Raw genomic sequence first — 24,551 nt, 5'->3', positions numbered from 1 at the left:
AAACCTGAAACAGAGCTATAAAAGTCATTAACATGGAGATGGTACTTGAAATCATGAGAATCAAGAAAATCACTCAGCAAGAGTGTTGGAGCAAGCTCTGGCTGGTGTGGCTCAGTAGATTGAGCATTAGCCTGTCAACCATAGGATCACTGGATTGATTCCTGGTCAGGGCACATGCCTGGCTTATAGGCCAGGCCCCCTGTTGGAGGTGTGCCAGAAGGTAACCCATAGATGTTTATCTCCCTCTCTTTCTCCCTCCCCTCCCCTCTCTCTAAAAATAAATAAAATAAAATCTTTTTTAAAAAGAGTCTTGGAGTAAGAAGACACCTGAGGCTAGAATTCTGAGAAACATTACAGAACAAGGAGGAAAATCATAAGTGTGGTATCATGGAAGCCAAAGGTAGAGTAATTCTGTGGAAGTGATATTTGTTCATAGCATCAAACACTACTACGCAGTTTCCTCTGAAGGATGTCTGTTTGCTTCCCTAATATGGAAGTCACTTATGAGCATAATGAAAACACTTTTAGCAGATGGCTGGGGCAGAGGCCAGATCGCAGAGCATTGAATGGTGATGGGAGGTAAGGAAGTGGTGATAGTGCGAATTAATTTTGTCCCCTAAGAAACAGAGTCTGGGCATTTCCTTTAAAAGTAGCAATACTAGTTACCATATGTTAAATAACAAATGTACAGAAGATGAATATTACATTTTCTTTCAATTCCAGCAAATATTCATTGGGTGCCTTGGCTGTTGTAGATAAGAAGAAGCAGCTGTGGTCACTAGCCTCGAGGTGCTCACGGTGTAGTAGGAGACATAGGGGTCTGGGAGCACAGAAGAGGGAACATCATTTCTGTCAGAAGGGGTTGGGAATCTGAGAAGTCTTGACAGAGGAAATGACATAAGAGCTGGGATTAGAAAGATGAGCAGAAATTCTCCTGGTAAAGGGTGGGGAAGGAAGGCATTCCAGGCAGAGGGACACACAAGCAAAGGCTCGTGGATAAAAATGTCTACATCATGTTTAGTGATGACTAGTGGTTCAGTGCAGATAAGGTACAGGATTGGACTGTGAAGAGGTCCTTTGGCCATGTTAATGAATTCGGACTTTAATGTAGATAATGAGGAAGGCTTCGGAATTTTTTTAAGCTAGAATGGTGCCATGTGAATGGGCACATGTCCAGAATTAGAAGGGCAAGACTGCAAGTGGGGTGACCAGTTGAGAGACTTCCCATAATTGTCTGAGCGCGAGGGGATGAGAACACGTCCTAAGAGAGTGGCAGGACATTGGAGGAGAATGAAACAGAAATAGAGGAGTAAGGTATCGGAGCTGATTTAGGAAATAAAGATGATGATTTTAAATAGATTGTAGTGAAATTATAAAGCTCTCAAACTGTGGAATCGGGAAGAATCCTGACTCTGCAACATCCCAGTTGTTTGACCTTAGACCAGGGGTATCAAACTCATTTTCACCGGGGACCACATCAGCCTCGAGGTTGCCTTCAAAGGGCCAAATGTAATTTTAGGACTGTATAAATGTAACTACTCCTTAACAGTTAAGCGAGAGCTCGAGCTTGGTGCTGCTGCCAGGTAGAAACAAGGTGCTGGGAGGGATAAAACAAAGTGGAGGGCCGGATTAGGCACACGGGCCTTGTGTTTGCCACCTATGCCTTAGATACATTATTTAACATTTCTGAGCCTCAGTTTCCTCCTCTGTAAAATTAGGATAATAACCTACCTACCTTATTTATAGGACAAAAAAACAGAATAAATACTCAATATGTGTTAGCTATTATTTTAAATATTATTTTTATTTTTACTGTAAACTAAATTTCAGTGACCAATGGAAATGTTCAATAGGTGGTTAGAAATATAAATTGAGCCCTAGCTGATGTGGCTCGGTGGATTGAGCACCAGCCTGTGAATGAAAAGGTCACTGGCTCAATTCCTGTGGGCACATGCCTAGGTTGAGGGTACATGCCTAGGTTGAGGCCAGGGCATGTGCCTAGGTTGAGGCCAGATCCCCAGTTGGGGGTGTGTGAGAGGCAATCAAATCTATGTTTCTCTTTTGCACATAGATGTTTCTCTCCCTCTCTTTCTCCATCCCTTTCCCTCTCTCTAAAAATAAATAAAAATAAAATATTTTTGTGGTGAATACATTCTGTGACTTCTATTTTTATTTTTTTTATTGTTAAGTACAGTTGTCTCCATTTCCCCCTTACCACACCCCCACCCCATCCATCCCTGGCTCCCACCCTCAAACCTGCCCCCTTTGCCTTTGTTCATGTGTCCTTCATACATATTCCCTGATGGCCCTTCCCCTATTATCCCTCTCCCCACTCCTCTATGGTTACTGTCAGTTTGTTCTTTATTTCAGTGTCTCTGGTTGTATTTTGCTTGCATGTTAGTTTTATTGAGTAGCAACCTAAGTGCCCATCAGTAAATGAGTGGATCAAAAACTGTGCTACATTTACACCATGAAATACTACACAGCAGAAAGAAAGAAGGAGCTCCTACCCTTCACAACAGCATGGATGGAACTGAAGAACATTATGCTAAGTGAAATAAGCCTGGCAGTGAAACAGAAATACCATATGATTTCACCTATCTGTGGAACCTAATCAATAAAAATAAAATCTTTTTAAAAATGAAGTGTAAAAGGAAGGTGTGAACTACAGAGTTCTGACTCACCTTGTAGAGACATTTGAGTTTTGAGAGTGGCTGAGCCTCTCTGTAAAAGGGCAGAGAAAGGAATTTTGCATAATATTCATGTTTACAAGTGGTAGGAGAAAAGGTACAGAAAATTAGTGGCCTGTGAGGAAGACAGAGGTTCTTACCTTGGACAGGATTTTTAAATTGGTAAATGCAGTGGCTTCATCTAAGTCCTCAGTCCCTGACCTTCTGCAGTATTGGATGCAAGAGACGTCATAAAGTCTCCTTTCAGAAATCCTGTTCTGCAGTTTCCATGGCATTTTGCTCTCTTCTACCTTCTTTGATTATGCATAAGATGTCTCAGCTGAAAGCCTTACAGCTTACTTGCTCCAACCCCCTCATTCTGCAAGTGATGAGATTAAAGAGCCAGAAAATGGAAGTAACTTGTTCAGGGTTCATAGTCAGTTTTTCCTTCCCTGTCTCTCTCCCTCCCTTTTCTCACTTCCCATGGGTCTTTGCTCTTTGCTCTCCTATACTTACTTCCTCTTTCTATAAAATCATCTGTTTGCATAACTTCTAGGATTTCCTTTAAGTTTATTATTGCCAAATTGAAATCTCCCACCCATGTCTTTCTCCAGAGCTGCTATCCTGTTCTTCCAAGTTAGCTAGATGTTTCACTAACAACTCACACTCACCATGTCTGAAGCAACATTTTTCTCCATAATTCCCTCTTTGACTCCACTATCTTATTAATGGCACCTGTGAAAAGCAGGACCAATAAAATGGCATTGGTCTGGTCAAGACAGCATAAGGTATATAAAACAAAATGGAGTCCCTCGTGTCAACTAAGATGGCTGCCAATCAGTCATGACCCTTTGGTTCAAGAGGAAAACTACCTAAGTCATGCCAGGTGCTGTGCCAAATGCCTGCCAGGGTGGCACACCCAAGATATTGGCATATGGACATGTCTGCAGAGAGAACACACCTATTGACACAGCAATGGGGGCTCTTGGCCCTGAGCCATTGAATTTCCTGGCTCAATCAGGTGCCAAGAATATGAGTATGATTCAGGTGGCCTTCAGAGCCACCACCAAGACAGCAAATCTCCCACCACGAGATGCTTCTCCACAGATACTCTGGGCATGTGCTGCTGGAGGCTCTGCCTAACGAGCTTCTCAACTGACATGCTGCCTGATGTACTGCTCCAATCAGACTGAGACACCTGCTCGTTGACACTGCCTGCTGGACCTGGGACTGGCACTCTGAGATTTAGATTCATTAACTCCCCCATTAACTGTTGTATTTCAACTGTGTGTTATAATATAGAGGATAGGATATTAATGTCATGTTGATGTTCTATCTTGTGTAAACCTGCATTTAATAAAAAAAAACTGAGTGTGTGCAGGAGCTCTTGCAGCTCTCATCTCATTCCTTGCCGCTACTGGGGATAGTCTCAGGGAGGCAATCTACTTCTCTGGAGCTGGAGGTGCACCCCAACTTATAGGAAAGACTATAATATGGCCCTCTTCAAGGGGTATGGTCTACAGGGTTCATACTACAGGTGCTCACGACAGCACCTCATTCTCCTAGTCAGCTAATCCCTTATTGAATGTGATCAATTGATCCTACAGAAATGTGCATGGAGTGCAGTGGTCAAGCACACTGCCTCTATGGAGAAAACTTCCTGGGACCAAATCCTGGCTCTGTGATTTTGGGCAAGTGACTTAGTCTAAACGAGAGGCCATTAGAGCTGCAGGAGACTTTAAGGATAATTATTTCTTCAGCTTCACTTTTTTTTTCAGAAAAGAAAATTGAACCCTGGCTGGTGTGATTCTGTGAATTGAGTGCCAGCCTAAGAACCAAAGGGTTGCTGGATCGATTCCCAGTCGGGGCACATGCCTGGGTTGTGGGCGGGTCCCCAGTGGGAGGCACTCAAGAGGCAACCACACATTGATGTTTCTCTCCCTCTCTTTCTCCCTCCCTTACTCTCTCTAAAAATAAATAAATAAAATGTTTTTTAAAAAGGAAAAAACAGCCCTGGCTGGTGTGGCTCAGTGGATTGAGCGCGGGCCTGCGAAACAGAGTATCGCGGTTCAGTTCCCAGTCGGGGCACATGCCTGGGCTGCAGGCCAGTTCCCAGCGGGGGACACTTGGGAGGCAGCCATACATTGATGTTTCTCTCCCTCTCTCCTTCCCTTACCATCTAAAGATAAATAAATAAAATCTTTTTTAAAAAATGGAAAAAACATTGAATCCTAGAAAGGCAAATCACTATAGCCTGTAATATAGGAGTAAGGACTCGAACCCAGGGCTATTGAAGCTCTAGTCCAATGCACTTTTACTACACTACATTACCTCGTGCAGGCTATTAGATCTGTCACCACTGACATTTCCCTAGATCAAATATTTATAACTTCATGCCTGGATTATTGTATAAAGTCTGCTACCTATTTTGCAACCTCTGGCCTGCCCCCTCCCTGGTTCGCCCCACCAAGGTAATCCCCCTAAAGCATCATTTCCATCTTGTCATTCCCCTCATTGGAAAGCTTTTAATGATTCCTCCTTGCCTACTAAGTAAAACTCAAATGTCCAAGCTAGGCATCAAAACTCCTCCAAAATCTGATGCCAGCCCATCCTTCCCTGACTTGTAACCACACTATTCTTTTATACCCCACGGCCCGGCCATGCCCAATACTTTGTGTTCCTAGAACAGTTCATGCATTTCCATGCCCTTTGGTGTTTTACATATTGTTCTCTCAACTTGGAGTCTCCTTACTTTGATTTTCCTCCTACTAAATTCTGACTCATATTTCAAGGCCCAAGTCAGATGTCCTGGTGCATGAAGACTTCAGATTCCTCTAGTCAGAATTAACCTTTAGGTTAACACATGTGACAAGAGTTGGCACCACAGATGGGTGTTTAGTAAGCATCAGTTCCTGCCTCTCTTCCTTTTCCTCACCTGTGTTCCCACAACATGTTGCTTATACCTCTGTCTAACACGTATTCCAGTTACTTTATATTAGAGCTGGTTATTTAAACAACTAGTGAGACTTGCCTTGTCATCTTTGCATCCTTCACAGCCCCTAACAGAATTCCTGGCAAGCGATAGGTACTTAACAAATATTTATCAAAATCAGATGAAAACTGTGCGGCCAAGGCCCTGGCTGGTGTAGCTCAATGGATTGAGCACGGGCCTGCGAACCAGAGTATCTCGGTTCGATTCCCAGTCAGGGCACATGCCTGGGCTGCAGGCCAGTTCCCAGCAGGGGACACACAAGAGGCAACCATACATTGATATTTCTCTCTCCCTCTCCTTCCCTTCCCCTCTCAAGATAAATAAATAAAATCTTTAAAATATATATTAAAAAATAACTGTGCGGCCAAGTCTTCAGACATCACCTCATTAGTACTTCAGCAAGACCAACTCCTGTTGCTGAACATGGAGTGACATGTTGAGAGAAGACAAATCTGGGAAACCTTGTTGGCAAATCTCCAACAACAGGCTTCTGAGCAGCCTTGGTAATTTTCAACCAGTTTGCTTGAGGGTCACAAGGTAGGAAAGGTAACAGAACTCAGACAAACTTCTTATCTGCACATTCTTTAAAATAAGCTGAGGTCACCAATAAGCTGGCTGGTGTGGCTCACTGAATTGAGTGCAGGCCTCTGAAACAAAGCATCACTGGTTCAATTCCCAGTCACAGCACATCTCTGGGTTGTGGACCAGGTCCCCAGTAGAAGGTGCGTGAGAGGCGGCCACACATCGATGCTTCTCTCCCTCTCTTTCTCTCTTCCTTCCCCTCTCTAAAAAGAAAAATAAAATACAATCTTTAAAATAAGGAAATAAAATAAGCCAGGGTCAATGTAGGTCCATTGTCCTCAGCCAGTGGGTTACAAGTAGCTGGAGAGAACAGTGACTGATGTTGCAAAGGTGAGGAGGTGGAAGCAGAAACTCTTTGGGAGAGTTTCTCCCTCATTTGTAAAGGGAGACTACTATGATCCAGTAATTCATCTTTCCCTGAAAAGTGATTCTTGACTGAGCTCTCTGCATCATTTCCCTTGGAAGAGTGGTAACAGTGATACAGGCCAAGGAGGTTGACATGTATAACACACCTTTATTAAAGGTATCTCACAGCAGGGTCTGTTCCAGGCCATTCTGAACAAGCTTTTTGCTAAAGCTGCTATGCAGATCATTCCCATTCTGAAAGTGATGCCCTGGATATGGCCAAGATAAAAGGTAACTGCATTATCATGTTGACAGCTTAAGAACAGGTTGAAGGCTTTAAGTTCCTTTCTCTGTGGCCCCATTTATTTATTCATTCAATTGTCACTCATCCAACTTTTTTTGAACACTGACTATGTGCTAGGCATAGAGGTGCTCATACAGACATGAATGGTCCCTGTCCTTCAAAAGTAGTATTCTAAAGGAAGAGACACACGAGAAAACAGACAATATGATGGGCTGTGATAAGGGCTATCTCAGAGATATACAGTGCAGAGGAGAAATGAAAGGATAGAGAAAATGGAGGGAGTAAAACTCAAACTCCTGAACTTAGCACAAAAAGCACTGGTTATGTCTCACTATTCCTTAGCCTTTGTATGTAAACGGCAGACTATCTGAGCTAAGTTTTAAAGAATGAAGAAAAGTTGGTAAAGAAATAGAGAAAAGGTGTTATACGCAGATTTTACCCCAAAGGCAGTTAGGAGCCAATGGAGGGTTGTAAGCAGGGAAGTGACATGATCAAATATACATTTTGGAAAGATCACCGAAGAAGGTTTGGAGAATGCATGGGAAGAGGCCATGAATGGGGCTATGGAGACAGGAAACTGACTTAGTAATTCAGTTGTAAAATTATCAGAGTCTGTACTAGAGCAGTAGAAGTGGAATAGGAAGGAGTCAGAAGATATGACAAGGTGTCCTGGCTGGTGTAGCTCAATGGATTGAGCACGGACCTGGGAACCAAAGGGTTGTGGATTTGATTCCCAGTCAGGACACATGCCTGGGTTCCCGAGCCATGTCTCCAGTAGAGGGCGCGCGAGAGGCAACTGCACGTGGAGGTTTCTCTCCCTCTCTCCCTCCTTTCCCTGCTCTCTAAAAAGAAATTAATTAAATCTTTAAAAAAATTTTTTAAGTAAAAATATCAAAGGAAGAGGATGTTTTCAGAAAGTGGGAGTGGTCAAGTGAGTCAAACACCTCAGAGTCAGTATGCCTTATTCTGAGAAATGTCCACTCACTTCAACAACAAAATGATCTTGCTGAAAACAGTTTCAGTGCAGTACAGAGTAGGGGTAGAAGCCAAATTGGAGTGGAACCGGAGAGTGAATGAGTGATGAAGAAGTGTAAACAGCAAATGTAGGCATATCTTTCAAAAACTTGGTTTAAGAAGGAAAAAAGGTAGAGCAAGGGCCCCGTATAAGATACCATCCAGTTTGAGTATTTCACACTATATCTGGTGGCTTTGAGTATCCTGATGAAAGATGGGTTACGAAGGTCTTCTGACATGCAGAATTTCATTCCGAGGGGTTACAGCACACGGTGGCATTAGAAACAGCAGCCAGCTCAAGGAATCCACATCAGAAATTGTTCTTCTGGGGTCGGAGACAAATCTATCATCATTAAAACTGAGCAAAAAGCTCCAATGCCACATATATGTCTACATAATGTGGAGTTAGGTTTAATCCTTAAAAAGAGCCCCTTTCCCCAAAAAAGCCTTGTGATGAGGATGAAATTGTTGTGGAAGTTCTTGGGATTCATGTGATAACAGTCACGGCCTCTTTATCAAGGTGCGTGGCTCAGTTCCATAGACAATGTTGTTCTCTAGGAATAATGCCCACCTCGGTGCCTTTTATGGCTTGACCAAGCCCTGACGCAGTGAAATGAAATGTCAGCAGTGAGAAAGGGAAGTTAATGTGTATTGTAAAGCACTAACTCAGATTTAGAAATCAGTAACTGTTTGACATTCTGAAATGTGTCCCCATGATGACAAGTGCAATGCCACCAAAGACTCACTGTCTAAGAGATAGTGAAGCAGGTCCATTACCCTCGTCTTCTGGAGGGGTGCAGAAGATAACCCAAATGGAGGCCTCTTCAGAGGATCTGAAGCTCTTTATGTCCGAAGCAGAGGCCCCACAGATTGTGGAATCCTTGTTGTGGGTGTGTCTGCCTTTGGAGTAAGCAGAGGGAGGAAGATCCTCAGGGCATCCAACTACAATTGGTTTTCATTTGAGGAGGTGCAGGGCAGCAAAGCCAGAGAGGAGAACCATAATCTTAAAGGATTTTAGTTACTTATTTTTAGATGGAGGGGAAGAAAGGGAGAAAGAGAGAGAGAGAGAGAACCATCAATGTGTGGTTGCCTCCCGCACACACCAAACTGGGGACCTGGACTGCAACCCAGGCATGGGCCCTGACTGGGAATTGAACCAGCGACCTCTTGGTTCACAAGCTGGCACTCAATCCACTGAGCCACAACAGCCAGTGCCCATGATCTTTAAACAAAAAGCAAGATGAGAATGGAAACAGAAGAAGGGAGACAAAATCTTTGTCTGGGAGGCTTGGCAGCAGGATTGTCCTGGTCAGGCCCAAGGATCGGATTAAAGAAAGCAGGTTAGTCAGAATGAAGGCCGTGAAGGATGAAGATGTATTAGAGGAGTTCCTCTTTTCATAGAGCACTCAGAGCCTCTTGCAGAGACTGATTTGGCAGTTTAAAGAAGATATACAGGATATCCTATCTTCCCCTTGACACACACACACACACACACACACACACACTGTTGTATTGGCTGGGGCTGGAGCTGAGTTGGCTCTCTGAGGGACACAGGCGTTATGGTTAGAGTCAAGCTCTTGTGGGTGCCCCTTTGGCCCAGTGCTCTCCCCCTGGACCAGGTGCCAGAATCCACGTTGGTGGGTCAGTCCAGGAATCCATGCAGTGCATACTCTGGCTCCCTGTCTCTGACAGGAAGGATGGATGTGTGTTAACAGGGAGGTAAGGGTCTTCAGGCAGAAGGCAATGGAGTTTGTGATTTCGCAGATGTGAATGGGCCTAGAACTCAGTCCTCTAATGTGCAGTAGGGCTGGCTGGGCAGGTGGAGTAGGAGAAATATTGCCTGTGTTTCCTACCTGGATAGCTCACCACCAGTCCTATGAGTGGTGCATGGGAGAAGAAGCCTTGGCCTTTAGGGTGTTGTCATCCATTTGACACTCCCCAAAGCACTGATCTGGTAGTGCTGGGTGGTTCTGGGAAGGGGCAGGGGCAGTGGTTGTGATTACTGGGGCACGGGGACCCTGGATGAGTCATGCATGGTGTTATTATCGGCAAACTTGGTTAACAGAGGGAAGAACAGAGGAGTCCAAAGGTTACACAGAAAGGGTGAACTCAAGGGCTTCTATTTAGGGCCTGGTTTACATGTGTTTGTTGGGCCCTCAACTTCAGGGGTGGGTGATGGACCATTAGATTTCTATTTGGAAGACCTGAAAAAGGATCCTATGTGAAAAAAAAATCTTCTGTATGTACAGTATGATTTTAATGGGGTGTGTATATAAAGAAGGAAAACTGGAAGGAAAGTACTAAATTATTAACGGCCTAATGGGCAGGGCTGCCTCATCAGGTTGCCTTCCAAAACCTGGAGAATGAGCAGAAGTAGATCATTTCTACGTTCTTTTCACTTCACCCTTCAAGCTTGACACTTAGCCCCATTTTTCTGGCTATGAGCCAGACTTCCCTCTGATTATTCACCCCAACCATGCTACCTCTAGTCCCCTTAGGTAAAAGTCCAGGATTAGATTCAACCTGGGAACTTTCGACTTCTGTGCCACTCCTGAGGCCTTACAGTGTTCTATGCAATGCAGAGCACAACAATCAGGAAGCAGTCACCAAACTGTATTGGCTGAATAAAAGCAACATGAGGACAGTACACTGGCCCTGGCTGGTGTTGCTCAGTGGATTGAGTGCTGGCCTGCAAACCCAAAGGTCCCTGGTTTGATTCCCAGTCAGGGCACATGCCTGGGTTTCAGGCCAGGTTGCAGTAGGTGAAATGCAAGAAGCAACCACACATTGATGTTCCTCTCCCTCTCTTTCTCCCTCCCTTCCTTTCTGTGTAAAAATAAATAAATAAAATCTGTAAAAAAAAAAAAAAAACAGTGGCCCAAAGGTTCCAATTTTCCATTTCACTTATTTTCACTTGGCCACCTGGTCTAGTGAAAGGGTGTCAAACTTTCTGGAATCTTTTGCAAGCATACCCTCTGTTGGTGCAGTGGTCAGACATCAGTGAAATAGAGTGTCATTTCCTCAAGGCCCAGGAATTAAAGTCTTCATAAAACACAAAAACAGGGTCAAAATGAATTCCAAATTGCAGGGAGTGGATATGGTGCTGCTGAGGGCTCTTCTTCCCCGGAAATCTATAAGCTCCAAAAAGCACTGCCTCACCTTCGGGTTTTACTCTTGGTAGAATAAATGTACCATCCTGAGTATGCGGGGCAGGTTTTAGGATATTTCATACAATTACATTTGGAGAGTGCTGAAAGCACTTTGGTTTTGTTCCCCACTCCAAACTGTCCTTAAAGCGAGGGGCATATGCTTAACTGTCAGGCGAATTGGCACACTGAGTACAGTACTTGAGAAACCACTCAGAAAAATATTAACTCCCTCCAGTTGACTTCTTCTAAGAGTATGAATCCCTGGGACACAGACCCATTCATATAATTATGTATCTTCTTGAAAAGGATTTGTGAAAGCCAATGATCGATTATGAATACAGGGCCACCTCCATCTTTCCCTAGCAGCCCTTATATACAGTTTGAGTTTGCATAACCATCCACAGCCTGAGCTGGGGTGGGGACATTTGAAATGCTCTGCAGACACTCATGGTTCCCCATTTCCTTCATATTATGGACCCATTTGGGAAGAGGTTTTGCCTGTGTGTCTTAAACACCATTTATATTGGAAGCTGTCCACTTCGATTTCTGAGTCGTACAGCAATGCTCTCTCATTGATCAAAGGCATAGGCAATGCCACATTTTGCTCAATAATGAGGCCCAGGGATGGGCTGGATGATGAACTCCACATGCGAGGCTGTGCCACTGCATGCCATGTGAGGAAGCCTCAAGATTGCTGTGATGTCATGAGCAGAGTTCCCACCAGCCTGCAGATTGATTCTGTGGATGGGGTCTGAACTCTGAACTGCAATGATGTCACTGGCAAGACGTGCTCTGTGGGTCCTGGGTGGAACAGGAATGGGGAAAGCCCTCGTTGGGGCTGATGTTTGAGCCATGTTTAGTGCCTCTTATGTGTGTGCGTCAAGATCCAATGAAGGTCTCCCTGAGAAAGGAAACAAGCAGCCTGATATAAAACCTTCCAATATTCCCCCAAAGCATCCATGGTAAGAAGCAAGTCTGCTTAGGATTCAAGGCAGAGGCCAATTTTACTGTTTTTTTAAAGATTTTATTTACTTATTTTTAGAGAGAGGGAAAGGCAGGGAGAAAGAGAAGGAGAGAAGCATCGATGTGTGGTTGCCACTCGCATGCTCCCCACTGGGGACCTGGCCCACAACCCAGGCATGTGCCCTGACTGGGAATCGAACTGAGATCCTTTGGTTTGCAGGCTGGTGTGTAATCCACTGAGCCACACCAGCCAGGGCAAGGACAGAGGCTGATTTTAGCTGCTTACAACCAGGAGTAAGTAGATTTACATGGCTCAGTGTAGTCGTTTTCCCCCTCTTCCTTCCATTTCCCTCCAGCCTTTCCCCTCTCGTGCCCTCCCCTCTCTCTACTCACCTTTCCTCTCTCTCTTGAAGGATCAATACTTCATCAACAAGATGAGTTCAAGTAGCAGTAAACAGGCAGAGGACAAGTCGATTCTACCAACGTTTTTTTTTTTTTTACAGCTACAGACTATTCAGATAGACTTCCTGTAGCTTAGAACTGCAATCACCCTAAAGAACCCATGCCAGAACTCCAAGGAACAATGAGTACACACTGACATTGGCCAGTAGTTTCCTTTGCGAGGAGCTCTGCTATAGGAGCTCTCTCTTCTGGTCAAACAGGTCTGCCCACCCTTCCCAAACACCTCTCACAGCTTTCTGTCACCCGGAAAGCCTGGCCTTCCATCTCCTTTATGGTCGAACCCAGCTCTACCTCTTCCACAAAACCTACCTTCTTCTTCTCCATCTGAATGCTGTCTGGCACCTCCTATCTACAGATAGCATTTCGGACATACTCTCCTGTTGCAGATAGAAAGGTACACGTCTCTAACGCTGCAGGACGTTCATCCAATTTTCAATTTTACTGTATGTGGCTTTTCGAAGTTTTCCCTTGACTCCAGGAAAATATAGTTTGAAACTTGTAAACAACTGTGTTTGCCAGAAATATTATTGGTGTGAACTAGGCAAGTTACTTTTTCCCCTAGTTCTCCTAATGTATTTGTAAGCTGGATCAGCCTGAAGGCTATGGCTTGGTGTTCATGAGCCATCAGGTTCTTTCAAATGCATGTTTACATTCTTTCACAAAAATTGAGGAATAGTTCCAGCTGGTGTGGCTCAGCAGACTGAGTGCCAGCATGCAAACCAAAAGGTTGCTGGTTGACATTCAGTCAGGGCACATGCCTGGGTTGCAGGCCAGATCCCCAGTAGGTGGCGCATGAGAGGCACCTGATTCCTGTATCTCTCAACGTGTATCTCTTAATGTTTCTCTCCCTCTCTTTTCCCCTCCCTTCCTCTCTCACTAAAAAGAAATAAAATCTTTTTTTTAAAAAGAGGAATAAATGTCCATTGCTTTTGGGTCTTTTTTTTTAAAGGTACATGTCTCATTTCTCATGCTAGCTTAGAACCTTCTAGAGTCAGGGACCGGTTCTTACTCAGATTCTCAATGGGATTTGTAGAGCTCATTGGCTGTGAGGTAGTGGGGCAAGCTCTGGAGCCAGACTGCCTGGGTTCAAATCTAGCTTTGTTACTTACTAGCTGGGTGACTTCTATTATGAAAACCTCTGTGTGCCTTAATTCCTCAGTAAGATGGGAAATATTAACAATGCCTGCAGCACAGGGTTAATTTGATGATCAGATAAAGTAATATTTGCAAAGTACTTTGTATGTTGCCTTAAAAACAGTTGGGTCCCTGGCAGGTGTGGCTTAGTTGGTTACAGCATCATCCCCTAAACCAAAGGGTTGCGGGTTTGATGCTGGGTCAGAGCATATGCATAGACCGTGGGTTCAGTCTCTGGTCAGGTCATATGCGAGAGGCAACCAATCAATGTTTCTCTCTCATATCAGTGTTTCCCGCCCCCTCTCTCTCCTTCCCTTTCCCTCTCTCTAAAATCAAGAGGTGAGGATAGAAAATAAAAAATAATTAGGATGATTTCCCCTCTTCTGCCACCTGTCCCCAGCATGTATCCAGTACTGAGTACCATGGACCCAGTACTGAGTACCCAGTAGATGTCCAATAAAGACTCACCAATTGATGTACTCACATGCCTAGGTTTGGCTAAGGGAAGCTGAGGCTGGGGCTCTCTTTCTAGCAGTGAGCTGGAGGTGAGATGGCATACACAGGGTAGGGAACAAATTCCTGCTGACTTCACTTACTTCTTTGCTGCCATTCAGGCCACAGAATTATTGGGGTCTTCAGGTACAATCTGTCTTCAAACTGGACTGATCTCACAGTTAATGGTTGACATTCTTTGTTTACTTTAATGATTGCCAAGATCTGTTGCTTGGTATGCATTGCAGTCCAATTGCCTTTGCCCCGGGGGTAGAAGAGCATTTTGAAGTGGTTTCAGGGCTCTAGGGTAGAATTGGGAATACTTCGGTCCGTCCCCACCCACTTAAGACATGGTCAGTAAGCAGAGAGTCAAAGAACATCCGGGTACTGCAAGATGAGAGAAGTAGTGTCATCCTCACCTGGATCTCAAAGTGCCAGTAAGCACTGCCCATGCCTTTTTTTGTCCCCCCAAAGCCATATCCTTTTAAAGGTTGGGAGCTGTAAGGGTTTGAAGGAGTGCAGGAACCCTCTCTGCAGCTTGCCAGTACACATAGTCTACCTGTGGCCAGGGGTTGGGGGAGGCTGAGGGCTGTTGATGAGCCCAGGTCCATGCAGTTTAATCTCCCAGATGAGATGGGCAAAACGTGGGCACATGGGTGACAACGATGCCTCTCTCCCTCTGGGACAGGGTACTAACTCCAGGCCATGTGATCTGTCTATCCAAACCCATTGGAAGCTCAAGGGATTGGTCTTACTTAATAATTGTGCATGAGAGGAAGTGGGGCTGGTTAATGTTTGTCTTGGGCCTTGAGCCACGTGTGGCCGGGCCCTGGGTTCTTTGCCCCTCCCCTGGGCTGGACTGACAATGCCTGGTAACATAGTGCAGACACGTCTGCAGACATTCCCAGGAAAGAGCAGCAGCAGCAGCCAGGTGAGGAAGCTGGGGGCTGAGAAAGGTGGACAAGTGGATGCTGGTGTGGCACAGGGAACAGGAATGGGGGCTGGGGAGAGGTCTGAGTCTTGTCTTCTCTTGGCCTTGGCTTTCAGCCACTTAGATCCTTTCTTTACTGCCCTCTGATCAGGAGGCAGGCCCCTCCTGCCAGGTGGCAGGCTTGCTTAGCCTCTCTTTGGAGCCCCCAGCTCTTATCTTCTTTCCAGGTTCCAAATCATTTCTTCCCCCAATCTGTTTCCGCAGCCAAGGATGCCCCTCATCCACAAAGAGCTGAATTCCCAGGAGGACTTGAGAAGCCCTCTGTTAAGGGTTGGCCACGTTTATCTCTTTAAAGCATTTTCTGCCACAGAGGGCTAAGGTTCAGTGAAACCATGGGGCACTTCCAGGTGCTCTTTTCCTTCCCTGATTAGAAGGTAAACCAGCCATGCAACCAACACGGGGGCTATAGGCAGATAAATACACTGCACTCAGTATGTGCTGAGAGCCAGCCAACAGGGCTGAGATTTGGGATCATGCATTTCCACCTTTTTGCAGGAGGCAGGCAGACTTAGGCAGAGCTTGGAGTAAATGATGATTTGGATATCTAAAGGAGGGGTAGACTTCTAGCTGTTTGAAAGTTTTCCAGCTGTTGGGAATGGCATGGCAGAATGCAGGGACTTAGAAAATGACACAAGGGGAGAATAGAGACAAGAAAGGGATTTGAATGGATAGAAAATAGATGTGGATGCGGCAGAGCAATGGGGAAGGGGCCCAGGCTTTGGTGAGGGACCAACATGAATCCTAACAGGAGTTCCAGCACTTGCTTACCAGCTGTGTGGTAAGTTGTTCAGCTTCTTTAAGGCTCCCTTGCCTTATGTGTGAACTGATGACAATAAATAACCCATAGCTCACAGGGCTGTTCTGAGGATGAGAGTTAATAAACCCACCACTCTAGCACACACTAAGTATTCCATAAATGGTGGCTGTGTTAATACACCAAAATAGAGAGAGAGACACACAGAAAGTCATGTAGTTGATGGAGGAGAAAGAAGGTATAGGTCCAGCGGTGAATCAGTGAGGAAGCTGAAAGTAGCAGGAGTTCTATGAAAAGACCGTGGCAGAGTGAGAAAAAGAGAAATTTGGAATGAGCTACACTGGCCCTGACCCAGGCCGAGCCACAGAATACATATGGCAGGGTAGAGGGGACAAGGCAGTGACCGAGGGGCTGTGGAAGTGCAGGACTGAGTCAGGGAAGAGAAGCAGGGGAAGAGGAAGAGGGCGGGAGGAGTTTGGCCTTTGCCATGCCAAATTCATGAAGGCAGCCCCAAATTCAGAAGTTAATCTCACAGAAAGCCCCCTGTCCTCACATGGCCCAAAGCTGCCTGTGAAATGATGGGGAAGCCGGGGAAGTGTTGAAGTTCGAGGCTGAGCATAAGCTCAGTCAGCCCAGCCAGTCTCCTCTTTACCAAACCGACAAAACACAAGGATTTCCTGTAGTTGAAAGGCGGGGTGGGGAGGGGAGGGAAGATAGAGAGGGACTTGATGAATGTGTATGCGCATGTGTGTGTGTGTGTGTATGCAGGCACCCACACATACAAGCACATGTGGGAAGGAGTACAAGATTTTGACTGGGGAGGGGGGGCCTGGTCTGAGAATACAAAGTCTTTAAAGGAACAGAGGCTGCCAAAGGCAGTGCAATGTACATACAAAGGCTTTAAGATGCCAGGAAAATAAGCTCGAAACTTGACTCCCATTTAGCAGCAGAGCCGTTGTCACTGACGCAAGTTATTTAATTTCCCTGAGCCTCAAATTCCTTGCCTGAAAAGTGGGGACAATATTACAGGATTGATGTAAGGACTAAGGGCAATCTCCCGACTTTGAACTGTACTTGAGCATTTGGGCAAATCTGAATTTGAGAACAAGGCCAGAGCCTGACGTGGCCCGAGAAATCGGCTGATTAAGCACAACGACAGAAGACACGCCCAGAGCAACGCAAAGCATATCAATATTGGACTTTCACCCAAAGTCACACCAAGAGTTTGGATTTCAAAATCAAGTCACTCTCCTGAATGTTTTTTTTTTAAACCTTGAGGTACAATGTTGACATAAGGATCAGCTTTCCTTCCAAGTAGGAAAGTAAAACTTGGAGATCCAAGTGCCCACACAAGGGTCCTTAGGGGCTCCAAGGGAGCTACTGGCTATGGCCCAGAGGACTCGAGAAGAGGAGAAGCTGAAAGCTATAAGAACCTAGAAACTCAGAGGTGGCCAGGCTGCTTGTGGGGCACCATGAGGAACAGAGAGAAGAGAATAGCTGAAGTTTGCTTTGGGGTTTGAATGAGCAGTGCAAGAATGCTAAGGGAGGGGAAACCGAACAAACTCAGGATGCAGTGGAAAGGCCTGGGAAGGGAGGAGAGGAAAAGAGTTGTCAGTTGATAGAAAAGGGGAGAAGGAACCACAAGACAATAAAAGCCAGGCCACTTCCGAATGTCCCTGTTTGTAAAAACACAGAAAGAAAATTATAATTGCAACCAAAAGCAGTAGAGCTTATGGGACAGAGTATGGGCTCTGGATTTGACTTGTCCTGGCTCACATCCCAGCTCGGTCATGTGCTAACTGTGCAACCCTTGTGACCCTTGTACAAATCCCTTCACCTTTCTTTAAAAAAATTTATTTATTTATTTATTTTTAGAAAAAGGGAAGGAGAAAGGGAGAGAGAGAGAGAAACATTGACCAGTTGCCTCTTGCAGGCACCCCAGCTGAGGACCAAACCTGCACCCCAGGCTTGTGCCCTGACTGGGAATAGAACCGGTGACCCTTTGCTCTGTGGGACAACTCCCAACCCACTGAGCCCTGACACTGCTCAGGGCTCTCCTTTCACTTTTCTTTATGGCAGTTGCCTCATCTGTGACATGAGGATTCAAAGCAACACCTACCTGGTGGGGTTGTTCTGAGTTTTACAGGAAATAGTGCGCATGCAAAGGACCTGGCACATACCAGGTACTCAGTAAACGATTATTCTCAGTGTTCCTTGACCACATGTGCTTGAATCTAACGTCTCACCAGACAAAACATTTCTTTACAGCTAACTGTGGTGCCTCCTGTAGCAGGTCTTCCTTCAGAACCCTGGGCTTGGGGAAAAGGGCCCCATGTTCCTGCTTCCCCATGCTGCCTTGGGCCCACAGCATAAACTCACTAATCTCCTGTTTTAAAATATTTTATTTATTTTTAGACAGAGGGGAAGAGACAGAGATAAACATCAATGTGTGGTCGCCTCTCGCACGCACCCCACTGGGGACCTGGCCCAAAACCCAGGCATGTGCTCTAGACTGGGAATCGAATTGGTGACCCTTTGGTTCGCAGGCTGGTGCTGAATCCACTGAGCCACACCAGCCAGGGAAACTCACTAATCATTTTTTAAGTTAAATGAAGAAACTTTGTTCAGGAAAGCAGTCTACGTCCTATGGACCATCTCTTTATCCCTTAGTCTCTTTCATCCCATTCCCCAACTTTTGCAGTTGCTAATACCCCACCCCTTTCCCCCTGGAACAGAGAGAACCACTCAGAACTGGAGATGGGGCTTTTCCACAACTTCTGCCCCTGAACTGGGGACAGGAAATGCCCTGCATTTCCTACAAGTACAGGCCTGTGTTCCCCTTACATCTACTTCCCTGCTTCTAACATGACCTCCCTACAACTTAATGGCTGAAGTGGCGGGAGGTAGGGGGAGGCCTTCTTGCCTGTCTAAGAGCTAGAGAGAATTTCTTCCCTGGAGCAATTGGCAAGCTTGAGAAACCAGGAGGTCACGGTGTACATTAGACATTGGAGGCAGGGCAGCAAAGGAACAGCCTGTTCTATCTCAGATGGACACCACAGGTCAACAACAGAATTGGGAAGAAAAAAGACGGATATTGGGTTTGATGGCCCACTTAGTCCCCCAAAAGCACATTGCTTTTTCTTCCTTGTAAGGTTCTTACTGCCCTTGATCAGCAACTAGGAAAGTGGAGCTGGGCTAAGAACTTCTGTGAGGTGCTTCATTGAATCTCACAATAACCCTGGATATTAAGACCATTTGTAGATAAGCAAGCTGGCCCAGAGAAGTTCAGTCATCAGTCCAAGCCCTTATAAGATGCAGAACCAAGATTCCACCTTCTAACTTTCTATTTGATTGCTTAGATCTTTCTTCCTCTCCTCGGCTTACTCTGTCTCACCGTGTGCCCGTCTGTCCACCCTCTGTATGGGTTCCCTCTCCAGAAGCCCAAGGAGGGATAGTCACAGTATGCTCCATGACACTGGATTTGGAATTTACCCACAGGTGGACAACTTCCATGTTGCTTGTACTTTTATGAGTAGCATTGGCCTTGGCTGTTGTTGTGGCTGTTGTTACTATCGGCTAGCCTTGGCTTTTGCTGACACCACCTGCAAAAGCACAAGTATACTACGGAAAGAGCCCTGACTTCTTCAACTCCTTTGGCGTTTCATCTTCCTCTACACTTTCCTACTGTGTGCCCTTGACTGAGTGACTTAACTTATCTGAGCTGTAGCTTCCTCATCTGGAAAGAGTAGGGTAACACTCCTTAGAGGATCAAAAGATGATCCACTAAGTGGATCAAAAGAAAGAACGCATGGAAAACACCTAACACAGTTCCTGGCTTGATAACTATGAGCTCCCTTTCTTCTCCTCTAGCTCACCCATACCCTGGGAGGGATCTAAGTGTAGGAAAAATCCCACAGACCCTAAGTTTCCAGGAGGGTCACAGGGAAGGACCTCCCCAAAGAGCGTCCTGGTTCCCTCGAACCCCCTCTTGCATGTACCTGTCTTTGTTCCATCTCCTCCCCCTCCACCGTGGCCATTCTCCCGGTGGGGCTATGGGGCGGGTGCGGCGATGGACCGGGCGGGCACAGAACAGGTGGGTGCAGGCTGGGTGTCCGGCTCTGGGACACAAGTGCTCTGTGTATAGGGTGGGCGGAAGTCAGGGCGTTTGATCTGAATTCTAAAGGGCGTTGTTCAGAGCCCCACAAAGGTCCCATTGTGCAAACACTGGGTATAAAGCAGCATATGACTCCCCAGCACCGGGCGGTGATGAATTGGGACGCAGGCGCGGACCCAGGGACCACTCCCCCGGCACAGACATGAGACCATAGGGGACCTGTCTGGGTGGCCTCAGGGATAGGCACTCCCCAAGGTAACAGGGCGGTTTGGGTTTGCCCCAGGTCCAGAGTTAAGGAGCTGGAGAATGGGGAGCTAAAGAGGACGGCTAAAGGCAGAACGAGATGGGCATGGCAGAGAAAGGGGCTACAGAGGAAAGAATGCTGGGTGAAAGGAAAACAGGGAGCTGGGGCTCAGGGAAGTCAAGTGGAGTGAGTGAGTGAGGAGGAGGAGGAGGAAGCTGAGGATTAAGAGGAGGAGGAATGGCTGGCAAGGGACTTGGGGCTATGAGGAAAGCCATGGCTCCTTTTTCCTTCCCTGTCACTGGTTCTTGAAAGGGCTGGGGGCTGTCAGGCAGTGTTATGGTGACCAGCCTTCTGCCCCAGCTCTCTGACAGCTTGCTTTGTGGCTCATGTGTTGCAGGTGTGAATGAGGCAGGATGAACTGGACGGGCTTGTACACCTTGCTCAGTGGCGTGAACCGGCATTCTACCGCCATTGGCCGAGTATGGCTCTCAGTCATCTTCATCTTCAGAATCATGGTGCTGGTGGTGGCTGCAGAGAGTGTGTGGGGTGATGAGAAGTCTTCCTTCATCTGCAACACCCTCCAGCCCGGTTGCAACAGCGTCTGCTATGACCAGTTTTTCCCCATTTCCCATGTGCGTCTGTGGTCTCTGCAGCTCATCTTGGTTTCCACCCCAGCTCTCCTTGTGGCCATGCACGTGGCTCACCAGCAGCACATAGAAAAGAAAATGCTGCGACTTGAGGGCCATGGGGACCCCCTCCACATGGAGGAGGTGAAGAGGCACAAGTTCCACATCTCAGGGACACTGTGGTGGACCTATGTCATCAGCGTGGTCTTCAGGCTGCTGTTTGAGGCCGCCTTCATGTACGTCTTTTATCTACTCTACCCGGGCTACGCCATGATGCGGCTCGTCAAGTGTGACATCTACCCCTGCCCCAACACAGTGGACTGCTTCGTGTCCCGGCCCACGGAGAAAACAGTCTTCACCGTCTTCATGCTGGTTGCCTCTGGCATCTGCATCATCCTCAACGTGGCTGAAGTGGTGTACCTCATCATCCGGGCCTGTGCCCGCCGAGCCCGGCAACGTTCCAATCCGCCTTCCCGCAAGGGCTCAGGCTTCGGCCACCGCCTCTCACCTGAATACAAGCAGAATGAGATCAACAAGCTGCTGAGTGAGCAGGACGGCTCCCTGAAAGACATACTGCGGCGCAGCCCCGGCACTGGGGCCGGGCTGGCTGAGAAGAGCGACCGTTGCTCTGCCTGCTGATGCCACATACCAGGCAACGTCCCTTCCTGCCCTGCACCCTGCCCTGGGCCTGTGCCCCCTCCTCCCTTTCTGGTACACAGGCTGCTGCCTGCCAAGGAGAGCTCCACTGAAACCACCCTTCCCTCCCAACTCTCAGTCCTCCCTGGGGCTTTCTGTCTGAGGTGCTGAAGGGGTGGGGAGCCTGAGGCCACGTAAGCCCGTGCTCAAGGTTACTGGGGGTGTGGGCAGCTCTTGTGGTCCGTTCTTCTTCCTCTTCCCTCTCCATCTCCCTGGGACCACTGGGGACAAGACATAGGATGCTCTGACAGCATCTCCAATGATGAAACTAATCTTAACCCTGTGCTGTCAGATATCCTATTTCTGGAGTCACATCAGTGGAGAGGGAATCAAGCAAGTGCGGTGCAGGGAGGGTGCTCTGGGCCTGTGGGTGGAGAAGGGAGGGTAGCAAGAAAAGGAGGAGCAGTGCTTGCGGCCTCAAGGAAAAAGAGGACGAGTCTGGGGTGGAGGAGTTAGGGAGGGAGAAAGAAGCAGGCAGATAAATTGGAGTGGGGGGTTGGGCTGGGCTGCCTCTGCCTCTACTCCCCAAGGCCTCTCTCTGCCTGAAATGTTACACATTAAACAGGATTTTACAGGAAATGAAGAGGTGGTTTGTGTGTTTGTCCAGTTCTTTCTCCCGCAACTTCTGACCTCCCCCGGGCAAGCTGGCCTTGGCTGTTGCCAATCAAGAAAGGAGTGGGCTAAAGATGCAGGGATTTGGGAAGTCAAAGTTGCAAATACGGAGCCACCGCCCTCCTGGCCTGCAAAACCAGACCTTGAGCTGTTCTCTCCTGGGTTCAGTTGTTTTGACTTGTTGGGGGTTTGCTTTTCTGTTTTTTTCGATAACAGCTTTGTTGGGGTCTAAGTCACTCCCTTACTCTGAGTTTATTTATTTTGTATCCATTTTAACTACACAGCATATTGAGTTTTGGTAATTGTGTACAGTTTTGTAAATGTGACCATAATATATCAGAAAACATTAACGTCACCTCAGGAAGTTCCCTTGGGCCCCCTCGTCTGATTTTGAAAAGATGAAAATGACAACTCCCTCTGGAGAAACAGGAAACAATAAACTTTGCAGGTCGTGGACAGCAGCACACATTTCCTCGGTATCTTGGTGAAGCTCCCTCCTCTGCACTCCTGGGAGAAATAGTCCCCTCCGTTGCCTGAAATTCAGCATTCTAGGCAGTCTAAATGCCCTGCAAGCCACCAATCCAATTGTGCAGTGACCTTGACCCCTTTTATCTGGACCTAGCCCCTAATTCTGCCCCCCTCCTCAGTTCCTTCCCCATAGGGAGCAATGCCGCCCACCCCAGAGACGTGCCCACGACAGGTCAAACATAGCATAGCAACAGTCTCCTTAACCGCATCGCTCTCTGAAGCAGCAGGGCAGCTGTGCTGGGAAAAGCCCCAGGCTAGGACTTGACAAATCTGGGTTCTAGTCCTGCTGCTTTCACTTCTTAGCAAGGAATTGCCTTGCCCATGCCTCAGTTTCCTTGTGAGCAAATAGGGCTGGCCTCACACATCTCTAAGCTCCCTTAAACACGGTGTGCCTCAGGGATTCTGCAAAGTCTTCCCCAGCCTCACCTGTGGCCCCTCAGAGTAAAAGTTTCCCCACAGCAAATTTCTCTTGTCAGCTTTCCTACCTCCTAGCAGGAAAAAATAAATAATGGTTTGCCACTCCCTCTCAGAGGGTGCTGACTCCACGTGGGAAGCGTAGAAAGGAAGAGAACATCTGATCACGCTCTGTTCTAGAAACAGTCTCTCCTTCCTACAGAGACCACGGAAGGTTTCCTCACTGGAGGCTGTTCCTCCTTTAAAAAAGAAAAGAGAGCCCTGGCTGGTGTCACTCAGTGGATTGAAGACCAGCCTGAAAACCAGAGTTACCTGTTTGATTCCCAGTCAGGGCATAGGCCTGGGTTGTGGGCCAGGTGCCTGATTGGAGGCATGTGAGAGGCAACCACATACATGTTGATGTTTCTCTCCCTCACTTTCTCCCTCCATTCCACCTTATCTAAAAATAAATAAATAAAAATCTTTAAAAAACTTTAAATAAAAAAAAAGAAAAGAGAGAGTTAGTAGTCCTTTCCCCCACATTCAGCAATCTGAGAGAGGGCTTCACCCTCTCTTAAAAGAAATACATTCCTTTCTTGCCAGAAATTTCCTTGCTCCTTGGACACTGGCATTGTACCCTGGTAGAGGAGAGGTTCATACCCCCTTGTGGTGGGAGAGATGCTTGTTCCTCTTAAAACCCATCCTGTTCCCACCCACAACACAACACAACACAACAGGTGCAGAGCACCTCTGCTTGGTCAAAAAGGCCATCCTACAAAGGACTTTCCATCAGACTGTCAGCGGATTTCTCAAAAGAGACCTTATAGGCAAGAAGGGGCTGGAAAGAAGTATTCCAAGTCATGAAAGACAAGGACCTACATCCAAGATTGCTCTATCCAGCAAAGCTTTCATTTAGAATGGAAGGGCAGATAAAGCACTTCTCAGAGAAGGTCAAGTTCAAGGAGTTCATCATCACCAAGCCCTTATTATATGAAATGTTAAAGGGACTTCTCTAAGAAAAAGAAGATCAAAAAGATGAACAGTGAAAGGACAGCAAACTCACAGTTATTAACAACCACACCTAAAACAAAAGCAAACTAAGAGGACAGCTAGATCAGGAGCAAACCATAGGTATGAAGATCACATGGAGGGTTAGCAACAGGGGAGTGGGAGAAGGAGAAGGGGGGAGAAGGTACAGAGAAGAAGTAGCATAGATGGTAGGTAGAAAATAGACAGGGGGAGGGCAAGAATAGTAGGGGAAATATAGAATCTAAAGAACTTGTGACACATGGACAAAAACTAAAGGGGGGAATGTGGGTGGGAGACGGTGTGCAGGGTGGAGGGGAATGAATGGGGGATGGAAATGGGACAACTGTAATAGCATAATCAATAAAATATATATTTTTAAAAGGCCATCAAGAGAAAGTTTTTCTTATTTAAAAATTCCACCCTGGGCTCTGGCTGGTGTGGCTCAGTAGATTGAGCAC

The 24,551-nt window shown here is 46.6% G+C and overlaps 1 protein-coding gene across 1 annotated transcript; it reads left to right on the top strand.

The window, feature by feature from the left end:
- The first annotated feature begins 14,933 nt into the window (after nucleotides 1–14,933).
- GJB1 (gap junction protein beta 1) lies at nucleotides 14,934–22,133 on the top strand. The gene is made up of 2 exons (XM_037126717.2): nucleotides 14,934–15,037; nucleotides 20,607–22,133. The coding sequence occupies exon 2, from the start codon at nucleotides 20,623–20,625 to the stop codon at nucleotides 21,472–21,474; it is 852 nt and encodes a 283-aa protein (XP_036982612.2). The 5' UTR covers nucleotides 14,934–15,037; nucleotides 20,607–20,622; the 3' UTR covers nucleotides 21,475–22,133.
- The last annotated feature ends 2,418 nt before the right edge of the window (nucleotides 22,134–24,551 follow it).

Source organism: Artibeus jamaicensis, unplaced genomic scaffold, assembly GCF_021234435.1.
Source record: "Artibeus jamaicensis isolate MK-2021 breed Jamaican fruit bat unplaced genomic scaffold, CSHL_Jam_final scaffold_2375, whole genome shotgun sequence".
In the NCBI taxonomy this organism is placed as follows: Eukaryota; Metazoa; Chordata; class Mammalia; order Chiroptera; family Phyllostomidae; genus Artibeus; species Artibeus jamaicensis.
This window is presented reverse-complemented; position numbering and strand designations above follow the sequence as displayed.

Coding starts and splice junctions, on each gene's coding strand:
- GJB1 (XM_037126717.2), top strand. CDS start 20,623: ATGAACTGGACGGGCTTGTACACCTTGCTCAGTGGCGTGAACCGGCAT.